The sequence below is a fragment of the Schistocerca americana genome, chromosome 7 (assembly GCF_021461395.2).
Source record: "Schistocerca americana isolate TAMUIC-IGC-003095 chromosome 7, iqSchAmer2.1, whole genome shotgun sequence".
NCBI lineage: Eukaryota > Metazoa > Arthropoda > Insecta > Orthoptera > Acrididae > Schistocerca > Schistocerca americana.
The window spans coordinates 549,185,815-549,207,468 of record NC_060125.1 but is presented as its reverse complement, the minus strand read 5'-3'; the positions used below and the strand labels follow the sequence as shown (position 1 = coordinate 549,207,468).

General features: G+C 46.2%; 1 protein-coding gene across 1 annotated transcript in view; it reads right to left on the bottom strand.

The window, feature by feature from the left end:
- LOC124623082 (feline leukemia virus subgroup C receptor-related protein 2) overlaps window positions 1-21,654 on the bottom strand; it is a 756,299-nt gene that overhangs the window by 191,556 nt on the left and 543,089 nt on the right. The window contains exon 4 of the mRNA XM_047148874.1: window positions 5,349-5,572. Coding sequence (XP_047004830.1) covers window positions 5,349-5,572 — 224 coding nt within the window. The remainder of the gene's footprint in view (window positions 1-5,348; window positions 5,573-21,654) is intronic.

Genomic DNA, 21,654 nt, shown 5'->3' with positions numbered 1-21,654 from the left:
AGAACTGCTCAGATTGTCACCCAGGTCATTTATATAGATTAGGAGCAGCAGAGGTCCCAGGACGCTTCCCTGGGGAACACCTGATATGACTTCAGTTTTACTCGATGATTTGCCGTCTATTACTACGAACTGCGACCTTCCTCACAGGAAATCACGAATCCAGTCGCACAACTGAGACGATACCCCATAGGCCCGCAGCTTGATTAGAAGTCGCTTGCGAAGAACGGTGTCAAAAGCTTTCCGGAAATCTAGAAATACGGAATCAACTTGAGATCCCCTGTCGATAGCGGCCATTACTTCGTGCGAATGAAGAGCTAGCTGCATTGCACAAGAACGATGTTTTCTGAAACCATGCTGATTACGTATCAATAGATCGTCCTCTTCGAGGTGATTCATAATGTTTGAATACAGTATATGCTCCAAAACCCTACTGCAAACCGACGTCAATGATATAGGTCTGTAGTTCAATGGATTACTCCTACCACCCTTCTTAAACACTAGTGCGACCTACGCAATTTTCCAGTCTGTAGGTACAGATCTATCGGTGAGCGAGCGGTTGTATATGATTGCTAAGTAGGGAGCTATTGTATCAGCGTAATCTGAAAGGAACCTAATTGGTATACAATCTGGACCTGAAGACTTGCCCGTATCAAGCGATTTGAGTTGCTTCGCAACCGCTAAGGTATCTACTTCTAAGAAACTCATGCTAGCAGCTGTTCGTGTTTCAAATTCTGGAATATTCCATTGGTCTTCCCTGGTGAAGGAATTTCGGAAAACTGCGTTCAATAACTCCGCTTTAGCGGCACAGTCGTCGGTAACAGTACCATCGGCACTGCGCAGCGAAGGTATTGACTGCATCTTTCCGCTTGTGTACTTTTCAAACGATCAGAATTTCTTCGGATTTTCTACCAAATTTCAAGACAATGTTTCGTTGTGGTACATATTAAAGGCATCTCGCATTGAAGTCCGTGCCAAATTTCGCGCGTCTGTAAATTTTAGCCAATCTTCGGGATTTCGCGTTCTTCTGAACTTCGCATGCTTTTTCCGTTGCCTCTGCAACAGCGTTCGGACCTGTTTTGTGTACCATGGGGGATCAGTTCCATCTCTTACCAATTTATTTGGTATGAATCTCTCAATTGCTGTTGGTCTCCACTTGACAGATTACAGTATTCAGATTAGTGGAGCATTCGGATGGTCCAGTGGCCTGATACTGGACTGCATGGGCAGGCACACTCGTCGTCAACATCCCGGTCGACCACACACGCCGGACTAGCACAAGGGAGCATGGCCGCACTGTGCACCAAGCACGTCTTAAATCCCTTCACATCTCCTCGCAACATTCTGTGTCCTCCCACAGCACTGGTCGGAGACTACAGGCAGCCGGACTGGGAAATTAGTGTGGCTGCTGTCAATGCATCAGAAACGGCTGCGCTTGAGGTGTTACAGTAACCAGGAAGCGTAGCCTGCTGATGAATGTTTTCACATTGTGTTCTGCGACTAGTCGCGGTTCTGCACTACCCTGGATGACCATCGTCGGCGACGTGCGGTGAGGTCTCACCCTTCCAACGCCGAGGCACAGCAGTGTTTCTCCAGCCTAAATCTGTGGGGGGCCATCGAGTAGACTTCAGGTCACGGCTGGTAGTGACAGAGAGAACTCTTGACAGTACAGCGGTTCGTGACGGACATCCGGTGTCTTCATGCGTCATCTCTCATGTAATCAAGATGCCATTTTTCAACACGACAATGCTCGTCCACACATGGCACGTGTGTGTGAACTGTCGGCATGATGTTGAGTTACACCCGAGGCAGGCAATATCGCCGGTGTCCCCCACCCCCCCCCCTCACTGCATGTGTGGGACCAGATCGGACGCCAACTCCGTCCTAGGGCCGGTATCGAAGACATCAAGGACCAGCTACAACAGTAGTGGTCAGCTTGTCTCAGCAGTGGGAACAGCGGCTGCCTGGTATCCATTGCAACCGAATCAGTGATCAGTGCATGCAACGTAGCCAGAGGTAACATCATGAGTGGGCTCATACAGGCATATTCTTCGCAAATTTGACTCGATTTTGTAAACACTGGAAAAGCAGCACATTCTCTCCCAACCTGTAAAGCTCCATTTCGTTTCTTTCTTCCCATATGCGCGTCTCTCTCTCTCTTTTTTTTTTTTTTTTTTGCCAAGCAGTGTGTTTCTAATATTAGCGAAAACAGTAATGCTTCGCAATAGCTAAATATGTATGTAAATGTGATGCCCGTCCTTATCTCCTTCTGCTACCTCGCTCTGTACATCTCGTGCCACCCCTCTCTTTGTCCATTTCATCCTCACCCCCGATCTGTATCTCCTCGTAACCTTCTCCCCCGTACCTCTGTCCATTTACTCCTCCTCTTCTCTTTTTGCTCATCGCCTTCTCCTCATTTCACCTCCCTCGAGATGACTGGGTGTTTGCGTTGCCCTCATCATTTCATCATCATTCATGAAAGTGGCGAAATTGACTGAGCAAATGTTGGGAATTTGTAAGGGTGCTGATAACCGCGCAGTTGAGCGCCCCACAAGCCAAATATGATCATCATAATCATTATCCTGATCATCCTCATCCTCCTCCTCTTTCCCTCTATGTGCGTTTCTTCCTCCCGCTCTCTGTCCACGCCCTCTTCCACCCTCTCTCTGACCTTCAGGCTTGTTTATTGTTGTTGCAAACAAAACCTCAATAGGGAGCTGAATTCGCTTAAAATGAATGGGATAATGGTTGATATCACTGGTATGCTGGCTATGAGAGAGCTACTGGGTCAGTGAGGATAACAGCTTCAATGGTGGTAGTTTGCATAGTTTCAATCTGCGAGCGCGGAAGATTACAATGTATTCCAAAAGTAAGTCAATATCCCATAGAAACTACTTTCCTGTTCTCAATTAAGGCCAATTGCGAGGACGAGAACAAACCAACACATTGTTGCATATACAGTTTTTATTTAAAATTACGTGTAATGAGAAAGAATATATTTGAGAAAAACCATTTGCCTAACGGTTTAAAGGTCCTGCTATTGTATTTAAAACTGGCTTTGAAAATGCTAATGAAACTGCACGTTTTCAGAGCACAGTATTTTCTTTCCCGCAGTTTTGACAGAAAACCTGGAAACTGTTATTTAAAAAATGTCGGTATGAATATTCGAAGTAAATTGGTCAAACACCTTTCGAGAGTTTTGCTAACTAAGTTTCCACTTTACATTTTAAATTTATTGTATTTATATGTTATGTATGTTACGAATATGTAGCCGGCGTCCGTCTAAATGTTTATTAGGGTATCATGCAAAGGTCTGAACTAACGCGGTGGAGAACACTTTGACAGAGCATCGTGTAAGTATTTCACATAATTGGGTCACTAGCTTTTCGAAAATTTTCTTAACTAAGTTTACCTTTACATACATACATCAAAAAAACTTTTGCATCGCCCCAGCTTCCAGAATTCCTGAAGATAGACGTTGACTGTGGATATTATATCACAGACACACTCCTTTCGACTGTTCAGAGAGGCTGGTCCCGGCGGAGGTTCGAGTCCTCCCTCGGGCATGGGTGTGTTTGTCCTTAGGATACTTTAGGTTAAGTGGTGTGTAAGCTTAGGGACTGATGACCTTAGCAATTAAGTCCCATACGATTTCACACACATTTGAACATATGAACTGTTCAGAGATGTCACTAAACCGGCCCAAAGATGTAAACAACCATGCATGAGCAGCGCCTATTAGACGGAGGGCGTCGGGCAGCCGATCGGGTTCCAGTCATTACACCAGGAAGGAGGTACACACTTCGTGTTGTCTGTTGATCGACTGTACCTAGACGGTCAACACCGCGGTTCGATCGCGTTCGCATTGTTACTTTGTGCCAGGAAGGGCTCTAAACAAGGTAAGTGTCCAGGCAACTTGGAGTGAACCAAAGCGATGTTGTTCGGACATGGAGGAGATACAGAGGGACAGGAACTATCGATGACTTGCCTCGCTCAGGCCGCCCAAGGGCTACCACTGCAGTGGATGACCGCTACCTACGGTTTATGGCTCGAGGGAACCCTGACAGCAACGATACCATGTTGGATAATGCTTTTCGTGCAGCCACAGGACGTCGTGTTACGACTCAGCCTGTGCGCAATACTCTGCATGATGCGCAACTCCACTCCTGACGTCCATGGTGAGGTCTATCTTTGCAACCATGACACCATGCAGCGCGGTACAGATGGGCGCAACAACATGCCGAGTGGACCTCTCAGGACTGACACCACGTTCTCTTCACCGATGAGTGTCGCATATGCCTTCAACCAGACAATCGTCGGAGACGTGTTTGGAGGCAATCCGGTCTGGCTGAACGCCTTAGACACACTCTCCAGCGAGTGCAGCAAGGTGAAGGTTTCCAGCTGTTTTGGGGTGGCATTATGTGAGGCCGACGTACGCCGCTGGTGGTCACGAAAGGCGCCGTAACGGCTGTAGATACGTGAATAACATCCTCCGACCCATAGTGCAACCATATCGGTAGCACATTGGCGAGGCATTCGTTTTCATGGACGACAATTCACGCCCCCATCGTGCACATCTTGTTAATGATTTCCTTCAGGATAACGACATCGCTTGATTAGAGTGGGCAGCATGTTCTCCAGATATGAACGCTATCGAACATGCCTGGGATAGATTGAAAAGGGCTGTTTATGGGCGACTTGATCCACCAACCACTCTGAGGGATCTACGCCGAATCGCCGTTGAGGAGAGGGACAATCTGGACCAACAGTGCCTTGATGAACTTGAGGATAGTATGCCACGACGAATGCATCAATGCAAGAGGACGCGCTACTGGGTATTAGAAGTACCGGTGTGTACAGCAGTCTGGACCACAACCTCTGAAGGTCTCGCTGTATGGTGGTACAACATGTAATGTGTGGTTTTCTAGATCAATAAAAAAGGCGGAAATGATGTTTATGTTGATCTCTATTCCAGTTTTCTGTACAGGTTCGGGAAGTCTCTGAACCGGGATGATGCAAAACTTTTTTTGATGTGTGTACATAGTGAGAGAGTGAGTGAGTGAGAGAGAGAGAGAGCCTATGCTTTCCAAAATGTTTATCACAGAATTGCGCAAAAGCTAAATAATCGGTAAAGTACTTTTCGAGATTTTTCGTAACAAAGTTAAATAACGATTTTTATTTATAGAGAGGCATTGAATAGATTATCTAATGGGTGAGGTAAACTTTTATTACTTGGTCATTTTTCTCGAATGATTTGTATAGCTTGTTGAACAACCTGTATTATTTCGGAAGCCTGCATCTGTTTGGTTGGCTGCAGCAGTACAGTAGATAAGGAGAGATGGGCGACTCACCGGGAAGTACTGCAGGACGACCTGGTTGAGCAGCGTGGAGATGGCGTAGAAGTCGCCGACGTTGATACCGTAGGCGACGAGCAGCAGCGCGAACCCGGGGTTGGTGACGAGCCGCCACGTGGAGGACAGGAAGCTGCCGCCCCCGCCGCCGCCCTCGTCGGCCGCCGCCTCCTTCTGCGCCGCCTGCGCCGGGCTCGGGGGCGTGGGCGGCGCCGCCCGGAACACTGGAGGGTGCACACACGGCCGTCAGTCTAGGAACCCTCTTCACGGAGGGTACTCGTAAAGTCTTACCCATCACCCTCAAAAAATAAAAACTACGTAATTCAAAATGGTTCAAATGGCTCTGAACTCTATGGGACTTAACTTCTGTGGTCATCAGTCCCCTACAATTTAGAACTACATAAACCAAACTAACCTAAGGACATCACACACATCCATGCCCGAGGCAGGATTCGAACCTGCGACCGTAGCGGTCGCGCAGTTCCAGACTGTAGCGCCTAGAACCGCTCGGCCACCACGGGCGGCTGGAGACCAAGAGGTGAATACACTAAGCAGATTCAGAAGGATGTAGGTTGCAGTAGTTACTCGGGGATGAAGCAGCGTGCAGAGGATAGAGTAGCATGGGGAGCTGCATCAAACCAGACTCTGGACTGAAGATTACAACAAGAACATATATGTCTGTAGTCCCAATGCTAGAGGACCCAAGACCAAATGACACAGCTTATTTGTAAAGTGGAGCGCGACGATAATTCGGTTGCAGTACTTGAAGGGGGGACTACGCTGCGGCAGTCTGTGCTGGGTTGGTGGAAGTGTTTTGCAACGATGCACCATCATAACCTCACCGGACAATAAATTTGTCACGCCAGTGGGCACGCAAAGATGAACTGTTAAGCTTTTACAGATGGCGTAGTGATGGAGTCACGTGCTCAACTGCGCGCACATTGCCTCCACGTGGGCATAAAGCAGTAGCGATCAGTGAGACAGTTATGTTTCAAGTGGCCATTGTACGTAACCATGGGTACATGTAAGGACGTGACAGTGTGTGGCGAAAATGAGCAATGGAGTTTGTACGTGCCCATGACCATACCGTATGTGAAGTTGCTTTGTTGGTGTTTCGTGGCGGACTGTTGGAACGTGTCTACAAGCAATAAGCTACTGTCCCATGTTAAAATTAACGTGTGGATTATTGTTATTCAGAATGGTTATAAAATTCAAATAGCACTTTCGGTTAATAATCTGATGAAATATCTGTTATTTTTAAGTAATTAAGGGTTAAAAATCAATACATTCAAGCTTTAGTCACGTGATTGAAAACGTTCTGTTACCGGTCGAAGCTCTGGTTACGTCAGAGGGTGGGGTTAGGACGAAGCTATAGGTGTGTTACAGGAGTGTTAGCAAAAAAAAAAAAGACGGAAAAACACGTAACGTTAGCTAACAGTTTAGTTATTTTGAGATGTAAAACGCATTTGCAGCTCTTAGAGTAGATCGGGGAAGATGCCAAACTTAAGGTTTGGAGGATCAAAAGGCGAGTTAGAATTGGAGATTTAGGATCAGCACTGAAATATTGTTCACTGATGAGATTTTTTATGAAAAGGCCAGTTGGCGTTACGAAACCATTAGTAATTATATGCGTATTTAATTTTTTTGATGAACAGTGTCGTTTAGGCATCTCACCCCAGACATCAGGGTGAGATGACAGTTATATTGCTAGGAGATTTCAGCACTAGTTTTGTGCATTTATGATACAGCATAGCTACATAAGTAATTCAGAAAGCAAACTTATTACGTTTGTAAGGAATAGAAAACAAAACAAATAGTCAAATATATTTAAGAATAAGCAAATGACAAGAAAACATCCAAATGAAATCAGAATTCATTTGCACAGTTATTTCACTTGTTTTCTTTCTCTGCACAGGTTTCATGCAACCATTTATTGCAAATGACACGCTGACACCAATCCACCTGTGGTCCATTTTTATCATAGTAATTCTTGGCACACTCAGCACAATAATCACTGTCATTTGCTGAGTTACTTGGTTTGCTAAACTTAGACCGAACTGGAGTTGATTTTCTGCTTTTAACTCGCTGTGCCCTAGCTCTTGCTGCTTCTTTTCGACTCCCTTCTGTGAGAACTTCAGCGGTTTTCTTTCTTCACTTACATGGCAGCGGATCCCAGATAGGCATAGGAGTAATTTCTTCGAACGATGTTCCTGGCATCGGCTCATTATCAACATGTGGCTCTGAGCACTATGGGACTTAACTTCTGAGGTCATCAGTCATCAACATGTGCTTCAAGCCTTCTATTGCCTTTCTGTGGGAGAACAACCTGAGCACATCCTCTACAGTCGGTGTTATATCCTTCATTCTTGTCTGCCACACCAGTAGCAACCAGATCAGAAATTTGAAATGCCTTCCACGGATTTCTTTCCTGGTTGTATGGGTACAAGCCAGAAGCTTCAAATCCAGATTGAGCATTGGATGGAACTGCAGCTTTCTTCCAGGCTTCAATGAGGAAGACTGGGAACTTTGCTCTTGAAACTTTACGTTCAGGATGACACAATGTCCAGTTTCGCATTGTCCTGTAAAAAGCTTGTTTCAGTGATTTGAAAACACACCTGTTAAGAGGTTGAAGGTAGCGTGCTGAATGCGGAGGAAAACAAATCATGATCACATCATTTTCCGTTGCAATATCAAGCATAGCTGGATCAGTAGAATATGTGTGCTCATCGAGAAGCAGAACTACTTTTCCTTGTTGTTTTCTGCGAATAAAGTTGTCTTTCATCCAACTCATGAATATATCAGAGTTTACATACCCTGATCTCTCATTCATACACTCCTGGAAATGGAAAAAAGAACACATTGACACCGGTGTGTCAGACCCACCATACTTGCTCCGGACACTGCGAGAGGGCTGTACAAGCAATGATCACACGCACGGCACAGCGGACACACCAGGAACCACGGTGTTGGCCGTCGAATGGCGCTAGCTGCGCAGCATTTGTGCACCGCTGCCGTCAGTGTCAGCCAGTTTGCCGTGGCATACGGAGCTCCATCGCAGTCTTTAACACTGGTAGCATGCCGCGACAGAGTGGACGTGAACCGTATGTGCAGTTGACGGACTTTGAGCGAGGGCGTATAGTGGGCATGCGGGAGGCCGGGTGGACGTACCGCCCAATTGCTCAACACGTGGGGCGTGAGGTCTCCACAGTACATCGATGTTGTCGCCAGTGGTCGGCGGAAGGTGCACGTGCCCGTCGACCTGGGACCGGACCGCAGCGACGCACGGATGCACGCCAAGACCGTAGGATCCTACGCAGTGCCGTAGGGGACCGCACCGCCACTTCCCAGCAAATTAGGGACACTGTTGCTCCTGGGGTATCGGCGAGGACCATTCGCAACCGTCTCCATGAAGCTGGGCTACGGTCCCGCACACCGTTAGGCCGTCTTCCGCTCACGCCCCAACATCGTGCAGCCCGCCTCCAGTGGTGTCGCGACAGGCGTGAATGGAGGGACGAATGGAGACGTGTCGTCTTCAGCGATGAGAGTCGCTTCTGCCTTGGTGCCAATGATGGTCGTATGCGTGTTTGGCGCCGTGCAGGTGAGCGCCACAATCAGGACTGCATACGACCGAGGCACACAGGGCCAACACCCGGCATCATGGTGTGGGGAGCGATCTCCTACACTGGCCGTACACCACTGGTGATCGTCGAGGGGACACTGAATAGTGCACGGTACATCCAAACCGTCATCGAACCCATCGTTCTACCATTCCTAGACCGGCAAGGGAACTTGCTGTTCCAACAGGACAATGCACGTCCGCATGTATCCCGTGCCACCCAACGTGCTCTAGAAGGTGTAAGTCAACTACCCTGGCCAGCAAGATCTCCGGATCTGTCCCCCACTGAGCATGTTTGGGACTGGATGAAGCGTCGTCTCACGCGGTCTGCACGTCCAGCACGAACGCTGGTCCAACTGAGGCGCCAGGTGGAAATGGCATGGCAAGCCGTTCCACAGGACTACATCCAGCATCTCTACGATCGTCTCCATGGGAGAATAGCAGCCTGCATTGCTGCGAAAGGTGGATGTACACTGTACTAGTGCCGACATTGTGCATGCTCTGTTGCCTGTGTCTATGTGCCTGTGGTTCTGTCAGTGTGATCATGTGATGTATCTGACCCCAGGAATGTGTCAATAAAGTTTCCCCTTCCTGGGACAATGAATTCACGGTGTTCTTATTTCAATTTCCAGGAGTGTAAATACAATCGAACCACTCGAAGTCCATCCTCCCATTCAGACATCTTTCTTTTACGTTTTAAATTGCACGATGGAGGAATGAAGTTGCCTTCAGCATTGCAACATGTGATTACCGTTATGGTTTCCCCTTTTCCTCGGGAAGTTACTTGATACAAAGAAGGAGAACCTTTTTCTGTTATCACTTTGTCTGGCCTAGGATTCATCTGAAACCCAGTTTCGTGCATGTTGTACAGGCGGCCAGTCTTATCCAGTAAAGAATTTGCTGTTAAGACATCCAGAACTAAAGAAAAATATGCTGCAATAGCTTCTCTATTCATTCCCATAGCTTGATTTGTTCCATCCACCTGCTTGCTGCTGTTCCCACCAGTCTCTTGCCCTCGGCATTCTCCTCAATAGTTATTTTCTGTTTTATCCAGCTCTTCTCTCATTTTGGCCAGAAAACGAGGATTTTGTTTGACATGAGAATAAAGCCTCCTGGAGATGCTGAGTTGCTCAATAATGATCGCATTCGTTCTTCTTTCAGATCATTTTATGGGTATCATTCTCCATCAGCACCACAGCTGCTTGCCTCTGGCCTCAAGGGTCCATGTTTTGCAAGCATAAAAGAAGATGGAAAACGGAAATGTTGCAAGAAGCCAGGCCTTTGCAGTGTTCGTTATCACTCTGTTCTGCCAAATCTTGGTGAGCTGCTTCATAGCCTCGCAGCCTAGCATGATCCATCTTCTTATCTCGTCTTCTCGCGAAGGGTTGACCCAAGATAGATGAATCAATCCGCGAATTCCAGTTCCTTTAACAGACCTGTGAGCTGAACGTGTGCTCCTACGTCAATTATCATGTGTTTGGACTTACTGAGATTGAGGTCTTATTCGCACGCTTGAATAGTGTTCTTTACTTTTGTTAGTAGCTCATCAAATTCATCTTTGCTGCTGGCTAAAAGCAACCCGGTTCCTGATGACATCCGTATATATGTTGTACAGTTGGGGAAGATAGAACACAACCCTGACATACAACTTTTGATATATTGAACGTATCGGGAGTGCCACATACTTTTCTTGACAGCTGCGAGGCAGTTTCGTGGGACACCAATCTCTGCATGCACCTGCCACAACTTTTTCCAGTCGTAGCGAGAAAATGTCTCGAATTACGAGGTAAGTATATAGAGGAGGAATGACACCATGACCAAATTTAATGCTCGCAAATTGTTTTTTTTTAAATATTATTTCAAAGTGATAATTAAAACCTGGATAAACTGACTAAACCAGAGGTTGTACAGAGTTTCAGGGACACCATCAGGGAACAATTGACAGGAATGGGGGAAAGAAATACAGTAGAAGACGAATGGGTAGCTCTGAGGGATGAGGTAGTGAAGGCAGCAGAGGATCAAGTAGGTAAAAAGACGAGGGCTAGTAGAAATCCTTGGGTAACAGAAGAAATATTGAATTTAATTGATGAAAGGAGAAAATATAAAAATGCAGTAAATGAATCAGGCAAAAAGGAATACAAACGTCTCAAAAATGAGATCGACAGGAAGTGCAAAATGGGTAAGCAGGCATGGCTAGAGGACAAATGTAAGGATGTAGAGGCTTATCTCACTAGGGGTAAGATAGATACTGGCTACAGGAAAATTAAAGAGAACTTTGGAGAAAAGAGAGCCACTTGTATGAATATCAAGAGCTCAGATGGAAACCCAGTTCTAAGCAAAGAGGGGAAAGAAGAAAGGTGGAAGGAGTATATAGAGGGTCTATACAAGGGCAATGTACTTGAGGACTATGTTATGGAAATGGAAGAGGATGTAGATGGAGATGAAATGGGAGATACGATACTGCGTGAAGAGTTTGACAGAGCACTGAAAGACCTGAGTCGAAACAAGGCCCAGGGAGTAGACAACATTCCATTAGAACTACTGACGGCCTTGGGAGAGCCAGTCCTGACAAAACTCTACCATCTGGTGAGCAAGATGTACGAGACAAGCGAAATACCCTCAGACTTCAAGAAGAATATAATAATCCCAATCCCAAAGAAAGCAGGTGTTGACAGATGTGAAAATTACGCAACTATCAGTTTAATAAGTCACAGTTGCAAAATACTAACGCGAATTATTTACAGACGAATGGAGAAGCTGGTAGAAGCCGACCTCGGGGAAGATCAGTTTGGATTCCGTAGAAATGTTGGAACACGTGAGGCAATACTGACCTTACGACTTATCTTAGAAGAAAGCTTAAGGAAAGGCAAACCTACGTTTCTAGCATTTGTAGACTTAGAGAAAGCTTTTGACAATGTTGACTGGAATACTCTCTTTCAAATTCTAAAGGTGGCAGGGGTAAAATACAGGGAGCGAAAGGCTATTTACAATTTGTACAGAAATCAGATGGCAGTTGTAAGAGTCGAGGGGCATGAAAGGGAAGCAGTGGTTGGGAAGGGAGTGAGACAGGGTTGTAGCCTCTCCCCGATGCTATTCAATCTGTATATTGAACAAGCAGTAAAGGAAACAAAAGAAAAGTACGGAGTAGGTATTAAAATCCAGGGAGAAGAAATAAAAACTTTGAGGTTCACCGATGACATTGTAATTCTGTCAGAGACAGCACAGGACTTGGAAGAGCAGTTGAACGGAATGGACAGTGTCTTGAAAAGAGGGTATAAGATGAACATCAACAAAAGCAAAACGAGGATAATGGAATGTAGTCTAATTAAGTCGGGTGACGCTGAGGGGATTAGATTGGGAAATGAGACACTTAAAGTAGTAAAGGAGTTTCGCCATTTAGGGAGCAAAATAACTGATGATGGTCGAAGTAGAGAGGATATAAAATGTAGACTGGCAATGGCAAGGAAAGCGTTTCTGAAGAAGAGAAATTTGTTAACATCGAGTATAGATTTAAGTGTCAGGAAGTCGTTTCTGAAAGTATTTGTATGGAGTGTAGCCATGTATGGAAGTGAAACATGGGCAATAAATAGTTTGGACAAGAAGAGAATAGAAGCTTTTGAAATGTGGTGCTACAGAAGAATGTTGAAGGTTAGGTGGGTAGATCACGTAACTAATGAGGACGTATTGAATAGCATTGGGGAGAAGAGAAGTTTGTGGCACAACTTGACTAGAAGAAGGGATCGGTTGGTAGGGCATGTTTTGAGGCATCAAGGGATCACAAATTTAGCATTGGAGGGCAGCGTGGAGGGTAAAAATCGTAGAGGGAGACCAAGAGATGAATACACTAAGCAGATTCAGAAGGATGTAGGTTGCAGTAGGTACTGGGAGATGAAGGAGCTTGCACAGGATAGAGTAGCATGGAGAGCTGCATCAAACCAGTCTCAGGACTGAAGACCACAACAACAACAACAATTAAAACTTTATGATTACCATTCGTACATGAATTCTGAAGTGTTCAAGGCTTAGCCACACTCCGAGAAATAAGACGTGGGGGAAAATCTGCAAGCGTAACAGATTAATCTAAATTCTAAGGTCTTTACATTGATAAGCGCTCCAACTGGAAATCGCGTGTTAGGAAAGAAGGAAGGAAGACAAGAGTTGAACGTCGCGTCGACACCGAGATCATCAGAGACGGAGCACAAACTCGGACTGGTTAACGATAGGGAAGGAAATCGGGCTGGATTTTTCAAACGAACCACCCCGGCACTTCTGTGGAGGAAGGGGATTCGAAACCGTCATCCTTCCGAATGCGAGTCCTGTGTGCTGACCACTGTGCTGCTTTTCACCGTTGATCTTGTGCTGCAAATCTTCTCCAACGTCCAGGGCCTGCAACTTCTTTGTTAGACACTATAGCAGACTTCGTAGACCTCAGTGTCAGAAAGTTGACTACTTTCCTCATTACGATACACCAGAACGTGTAATGGATGTTGTCTAGTACCAAGTGCTCACAGAGCCATTTGTAGCGAAATCTGAAAACTACTTCTCCATTCGTCGCTATTCTCCCTGGATCTAAAAATACCTGTTGGCTTTTTCTTCTTATCGCGTTATCAGCTATGTTTAAAACTACTAAAATGCGTAAACAGAAAGTGTACGCATGTATATGTATGTCAGTTATCCTTCAAACAAAATAATATCTAAAATATCATACAAACTATACTACCTTACTTGACTAGTTTCTAAGAATAAGGTAGCTGTTATAAAGTCGTAGCATCGGCGTGTTTCGTCATTACTCATTAATACACGAAGATTGTCTAGAGTTTTGAGTTATGCCTCGTTTCTTCCAGCCTTCCCACTATCACAAACTAATATTGTTGCACATCCATCTCCACCCATCTAATCATCACACTCTAACTCAAATTCAGGTTGCTTTCTTGATAACGACAGACAGACAGACAGACAGACAGACAGACACACACACACACACACACACACACACACACACACACACACACACACAGTGTGTATGACAGAGATAGAGAGATAGATAGATAGAGAGAGAGAGAATTGCAGAGGAGAGTACGTTTGTGTAATGTGGCCACACTTTTAACAACAAGATTGAGAAGCTTCCTTGATCAAGCGTTTTTGCAACAGGTAAACACAGATCCCCTTCGCCTCCTCACGGACCAACCGTTCTCGTACAACCGTTAGGTTATGCTTCTAATATGTGCAGCTATGTCGACGATTAATTTATCATTTTGGTTGGTTTTGCCAGTGTAAGTCAGAAAAAGGAAAAACCGAAACGTGAAAATTAGGGGAAAACTGGTTAATAAAACGAGAACCCGTATTCACGTTAAGTTACTCTGTCAGGGCCTGATGATACTTCTTCCCTGCTGAAGGTGCTATGAAAACTTCAAGTACACATTTGTGTTGACTTGCAGACATCAGCTCTTCATACGTGTGGATTTCAAAAAGTAATGACTAGCAAGACATTCGACACAAGATATAAAGAACACGTCAGAGTATTTAAATGCGGTACAAAACATTCAACATTTGCGGATCATCTAAAACAAGAACACCATAGACCCAGCAATATTGCAAAAGATATGATCGCCGTAAGAATCAGTAAAGACAGCCACCTCCACCCTTTCCGAGAAAATTTCCACATACACCAAGCATTAACATAAACAGTTGCTCAATGACCAAATAAACATTGAAAACCAGACACTATATAAAATAATTGAAGAAATTACATGATGAAGAAGAGAGCCTTTTCCATCCTTCACCGTCTCCCACCTAACCCCCAACTCCATCCACCCAAATTTATTTACTTATTGCTCTTCACGTCTTCCTACATCCACCCATCATGGCTTCTCCCTCCTCCCCCCCCCCCCCCCCCCCAAAAAAAAAAATCGCTACTCCTTCACTATCGTTACGCAGTATATAAATACACAACAACATAATTAAATAGAATTACACACACAATTAACTAAAATACAAGAGTACAGCTGAAACTCAAGCTAGTGGTATTGTTATGTTGGCAACAACAAAACGCACAGTACAGACTTAGATGCATAAAAATAAAAGGAATAAAAGTGGTGTGCGAAAAAGTGTGCTGTGTACAACATGAAAAATGCATAGTTCTGCAGGGCAACTAACACTTACACTACAAGCATCAGTGTCTAACGAAGAACACACGCAGTGGTTCAAATGGCTCTGAGCACTATGGGACTTAACATATGTGGTCATCAGTCCCCTAGAACTTATAACTACTTAAACCTAACTAACCTAAGGACATCACACACATCCATGCCCGAGGCAGGATTCGAGCCTGCGACCGTAGCAGTCGCGCGGTTCCGAACTGAGCGCCTAGAAACGCTAGACCACCGCGGCCGGCACACACGCAGTGGGTTGATTGTTTTGGGGGAGGAGACCAGACAACGAGGCCATCGGTCTCATCGGATTAGCGAAGGAAGTCGGCCGTGCCCTTTCAAAGGAACCATCCCGGCATTTGCCTGGAGCGATTTAGGAAAATCAGGGGAAACCTAAGTCAGGATGGCCGGATGCGGGCTTGAACCGTCGTCCTCCCGAATGAGTGTCCACTGCAAGCAGTGGGAAAACAGAAAAGGACAGTGACTAAGCAAAACAACAAGCACGCTCGTTCGTGCGGAGGGATGCAGCAAGAAGTAATAGACAACGCCAGGGAAAACACTCATAGACCAATTTAATTAGCTGCTAAGAGGGAATTAAAGCAAGGGTAGCAAAATAACGAGACCACGTGCGGTCATCACTAGTAAACCGCACGTCACAGAACTACGGAGAGCTCTTTAAATTCCACAACCCCAGCACCAAGCAGAGGAGAACGGTTCAGATCAATGGGAACGATGGAGTCCGTGTCGATGACTTTCCGTTCCGTTAGCAAGTCTTGTCTCAGATCGACCAGCGCAGTACCCGCCAGCTTTGGATTGCCGCAGACCTGAACTCCTCTGACGAACTTCACGCTGTGTCACACCACCCACCACTGATGGGAGAGCTGATGAACAACCAGTAGCAGTGCAGTGACAGGTACTGTACTCTCTGAGTGTGAGACGGAAGACGACGGCCAGGGTTTCCACCGGACCACCATCCGGTACGCCTAAGCGACTCCGGGTGCGGGACCTACCAGGCCGGCATTACTTGCTTCACCGCCTGCCGCCTACACCACACCGCGGATGTGGTGGTCCAGGGAAGAACAGGCACCGAGTGTGATCTAATACACTCCCTCAGCCGGTAGCAGCTGCCCATCCTGTACCAGTCTGGACTAAGCATCCGTATCGACGCAAAAGGGAACGACGCAGGTGCAAGGGCTGGTGTAGCGTCCTACACCGAGAGTCTGTCCGTGGCCAGGGCAGGAGGCAACTACGGCCAATAGTGCACCACCCAATGTAAAAGGTGTCAAAATAAACGATTCACTGAATAATCATGTTTTCTTAGCGCCACGAGCGCTTCCTGACGATTCCTAACATCGTGCAGAGACGTTACCCCATCGGCCCCTCAGTAACTCGAAATATCTGCTAGCAGACGGCGCTTCCCGATGGAGGCGAGAAACCAAACGGAAATCACCGTAAGTAAGAAGCAACATGTTGTTAACGAATTGCTTTTCGATCTTAAAAACAATTCAAATTATAAATATCTTTAACTACAGACCACTGATCATGTCTTACCTCAATAAAGTGAAAGGCATCTTCTGGTGAAAAAGCACGCATTTTATTGAGGTTGCAACGACAAAACAAAAATATCCTCAGGAATTATGAAGCAGCTATAGGCAATACAGCCACACAAACGAACGATTCAAAAAGTAAGTTACCCATTATAATGGCGGACCAACTGCCTTTTACTGACTGATGCACTACGCTTCAGAGTGACACAGATACTTTACTCCATTTTTCGATATTTATTATTACCTATCGCCTAAACAACGGTAGAACGGTTTCACCAATCGTTCAGTTCCTCGACGGTACAAACCTGCACCTCAATCACGGAGCCACTCGAGAACGTCCTCATCATTGGAAACAATGTTTCCTCTGCGGCTGCTGTAGATCGGTTCCTCGACTGCCTGGACATAGTTGTCTGTGGTCGATGTCGGTGGCCTTCCTTCCGAGTCAGCATCAAAATGGTTCAAATGGCTCTGAGCACTATGAGACTTAACATCTGAGGTCATCAGCCCTCTAGAACTTAAACCTAACTGACCTAAGGTGTAACCTGCGACCGTAGTGGTCGCGCGGTTCCAGACTGAAGCGCCTAGAACCGCTCAGCCACAACGGCCGGCAGGTCGAATTGTTGGCACCATTTCATTACTGCTGGACTCGACGTTGTATTTGACCCGTAAACCGCCACTAACTTCGCGGTTACTCTGGCTGCAATTTAGACGTTCTGTGCACAAGAATCGCACTGTCTTGCATGCTTCAACTTTGGAGTGAGATTCCAGTTGTTGCGCCTTTTCGGTCATCCTGTGTGATGCTCTTGTTACCCGTACCGCAGCAGACCTGAGTCTGCAGGAAACCGGGAACATGTACACACTTCTGGCAATGCGCCACTCTTACTGCACAATGTTCTTAACGTTGACCGACGTGTTTAACTTACCATGTGAAGTCGCCTCCTCAACACTCGTGTAATCATTTCTCACTGTAGTTGATTGTGGAAGATATTTTCTACACTCCTGGAAATTGAAATAAGAACACCGTGAATTCATTGTCCCAGGAAGGGGAAACTTTATAGACACATTCCTGAGGTCAGATACATCACATGATCACACTGACAGAACCACAGGCACATAGACACAGGCAACAGAGCATGCACAATGTCGGCACTAGTACAGTGTGTATCCACCTTTCGCAGCAACGCAGGCTGCTATTCTCCCATGGAGACGATCGTAGAGATGCTGGATGTAGTCCTGTGGAACGGCTTGCCATGCCATTTCCACCTGGCGCCTCAGTTGGACCAGCGTTCGTGCTGGACGTGCAGACCGCGTGAGACGACGCTTCATCCAGTCCCAAACATGCTCAATGGGGGACAGATCCGGAGATCTTGCTGGACAGGGTAGTTGACTTACACCTTCTAAAGCACGTTGGGTGGCACGGGATACATGCGGACGTGCATTGTCCTGTTGGAACAGCAAGTTCCCTTGCCAGTCTAGGAATGGTACAACGATGGGTTCGATGACGGTTTGGATGTACCGTGCACTATTCAGTTTCCCCTCGACGATCACCAATGGTGTACGGCCAGTGTAGGAGATCGCTCCCCACACCATGATGCCGGGTGTTGGCCCTGTGTGCCTCGGTCGTATGCAGTCCTGATTGTGGCGCTCACCTGCACAGCGCCAAACACGCATACGACTATCATTGGCACCAAGGCAGAAGCGACTCTCATCGCTGAAGACGACACGTCTCCATTCGTCCCTCCATTCACGCCTGTCGCGACACCACTGGAGGCGGGCTGCACGATGTTGGGGCGTGAGCGGAAGACGGCCTAACGGTGTGCGGGACCGTAGCCCAGCTTCATGGAGACGGTTGCGAATGGTCCTCGCCGATACCCCAGGAGCAACAGTGTCCCTAATTTGCTGGGAAGTGGCGGTGCGGTCCCCTACGGCACTGCGTAGGATCCTACGGTCTTGGCGTGCATCCGTGCGTCGCTGCGGTCCGGTCCCAGGTCGACGGGCACGTGCACCTTCCGCCGACCACTGGCGAAAACATCGATGTACTGTGGAGACCTCACTCCCCACGTGTTGAGCAATTCGGCGGTACGTCCACCCGGCCTCCCGCATGCCCACTATACGCCCTCGCTCAAAGTCCGTCAACTGCACATACGGTTCACGTCCACGCTGTCGCGGCATGCTACCAGTGTTAAAGACTGCGATGGAGCTCCGTATGCCACGGCAAACTGGCTGACACTGACGGCGCCGGTGCACAAATGCTGCGCAGCTAGCGCCATTCGACGGCCAACACCGCGGTTCCTGGTGTGTCCGCTGTGCCGTGCGTGTGATCATTGCTTGTACAGCCCTCTCGCAGTGTCCGGAGCAAGTATGGTGGGTCTGACACACCGGTGTCAATGTGTTCTTTTTTCCATTTCCAGGAGTGTATATCGACGCATTTCCCTGGTCAAGGTAAATATCTTTGAATTTCGTTAAAAGTATAACGTACGCAATATCGTCTTTGCCTTACCAAAATACTTGTACGATTTAGATTACATGTTAGCATGACCAGCAAGGACGCAGCCAGGATTTTGTCTAAATGTGGTCCGATTTGTTAAAGAGGACATAAAAAGGTTCACGTTTTTCGTCTATTCTGAAACGACGATTATTTTTTTAATTTTTATGTACATGATTTGCTTTTGGATGGCCTTCATACAAATAGTATTTGGTCTATAAAGTTAAGCAAGAGAAGTTTTTCTTTGAAAATACGTAACAACAGTCTCAACAGCATCTACATACATGAGAAATAACCAAATCCAAAATTAAGTACTGTATTTACACTACTGCCCATTACAATTGCTACACCACGAAGATGACGTGCTACAGACGCGAAATTTAACCGACAGGAAGAAGATATTGTGATATGCAGATGTTTAGCTTTTCAGAGCATTCACACAAGGTTGGCGCCGTTGGCGACACTTACAACGTGCTGACATGAGGAAAGTTTCCAACCGATTTCTCACACACAAAAAGCAGTTGACCGGCGTTGCCTGGTGAAACGTTGTTGTGATGCCTCGTGTAAGGAGGAGAAATGCGTACCACCACGTTTCCGACTTTGATAAAGGTCGAATTGTAGCCTATCGCGATTGCGGTATATCGTATCGCGACATTGCTGCTCGCGTTGGTCGAGATCCAATGACTGATAGCAGAATATGGAATCGGTGGATTCAGGAGGGTAATACGGAACGCCGTGCTGGACCCCAACGGCCCCGTATCACTAGCAGTCGAGATGACAGGCATCTTATCCGCATGGCTGTAACGGATCGCGCAGCCACGTCTGGATCCCTGGGTCACCAGATGGGGGCGTTTGCAAGACGACAACCATCTGCACGAACAGTTCGGCGATGTTTGCAGCAGTATGGGCTATCAGCTCTGAGACCATGGCTGCGGCTACCCTTAACGCTGCATGACAGACAGGAGCGCCTGCGATGGTGGACTCAACGACGAACCTGGGTGCACGAATGGCAAAACGTCGTTTTTTCGGATGAATCCAGGTTCTGTTTACAGCATCATGATGGACGCATCCGTGTTTGGCGACATCGCGATGAACGCACATTAGAAGCGTGTATTCGTCATCGCCATAGCGGCGTATCACCCGGCGTGAGGGTATGGGGTGCCATTGGTTACACGTCTCGGTCACTTCTTGTTCGCGCTGAACAGTGGACGTCACATTTCAGATTTATTACGACCCGTGGCTCTACCCTTCATTCGATCACTGCGAAACCCTACCCTGTACGGGCCTTTCTGGATACAGGAAATGTTCGAGTGCTCCCCTGGCCAGCACATTCTCCAGATCTGTCACCAATTGAAAACGGCTGGTCAATGGTGGCTGAGCAACTGGCTCGTCACAATACGCCAGTCACTACTCTTGATGAACTGTGGTATCGTGTTGAAGCTGCATGGGCAGCTGTACCTGTACACGCCATCCAAGCTATGTTTGACTCAATGCCCAGGCGTATCAAGGCCGTTATTTCGGCCAGTGGTGGTTCTTCTGGGTACTGATTTCTCAGGATCTATGCACCCAAACTGAGTGCCTATATAATCACATGTCAGTTCTAGTATATTTGTCCAATGAATACCCGTTTAACATCTGCATTTCTTCTTGGTATAGCAATTTTAATGGCCAGCAGTGTATTTATTTAGAAATATTAATACTTCACTTTATTGCTATATGAGTTAAAATTCTAATAAATGTATTGGCTCTTAGCTAACAATACGCAGCTCAGTCATCTGGTAAAAGGTTCGCTGTCGCAGTGCAGAAGAACCTTAACTATGGGATTAATAACTTAATAAAGGTCAACAGTTTCAAACTTCCTCACAATAACAGTCTTTCTCCTAGCGCAGTCTTTTACTTAAATTTACAAGTTATCTGCAACCAAGTCAGAATACCTTCAGCACATCAAAGTGTCACAAGTTCCTCAATTCATTCTGAGATATTATCTTTCATTTCATTAAAATTCTTCAGTTTCCGCAAGTAATCAAGAACTTTTTAAAAATACTATTTCAACAGCCAACTTGAAACTGTAGCTATCAAATTTATTTAGAAGCGGAATACACAATTACTATATGCTCCAGTGGTGGGATCGTAACATTGACTGACGCATTGATTTCAACTTGACTTCTAATGTATGCCACCTCATAATGAGTTGTATTTATCCATGATGATATGGTTATACAGTCTTTGATGCTAACAGACACGTCTACGATATACGGAATACAATGTCGTTTATATGGCGTTTAGTTACAAATATATTAGAGTTGTGACGGCTGGACTCACTTTCCCTAGGATATTACGAATAAGAAATTTTGCAGTAGAATGTCGTTCTTGTAGTAGAACTTCACATGACACATCGCCATCCTTATGCATAGATACATAAGCTGTAGTAGAAAATGACGGTCGCTAGACCCCTCCCAACGTAAATATCGCTGAACTACGCATATTGTCGAAATATTATGCAAACAAA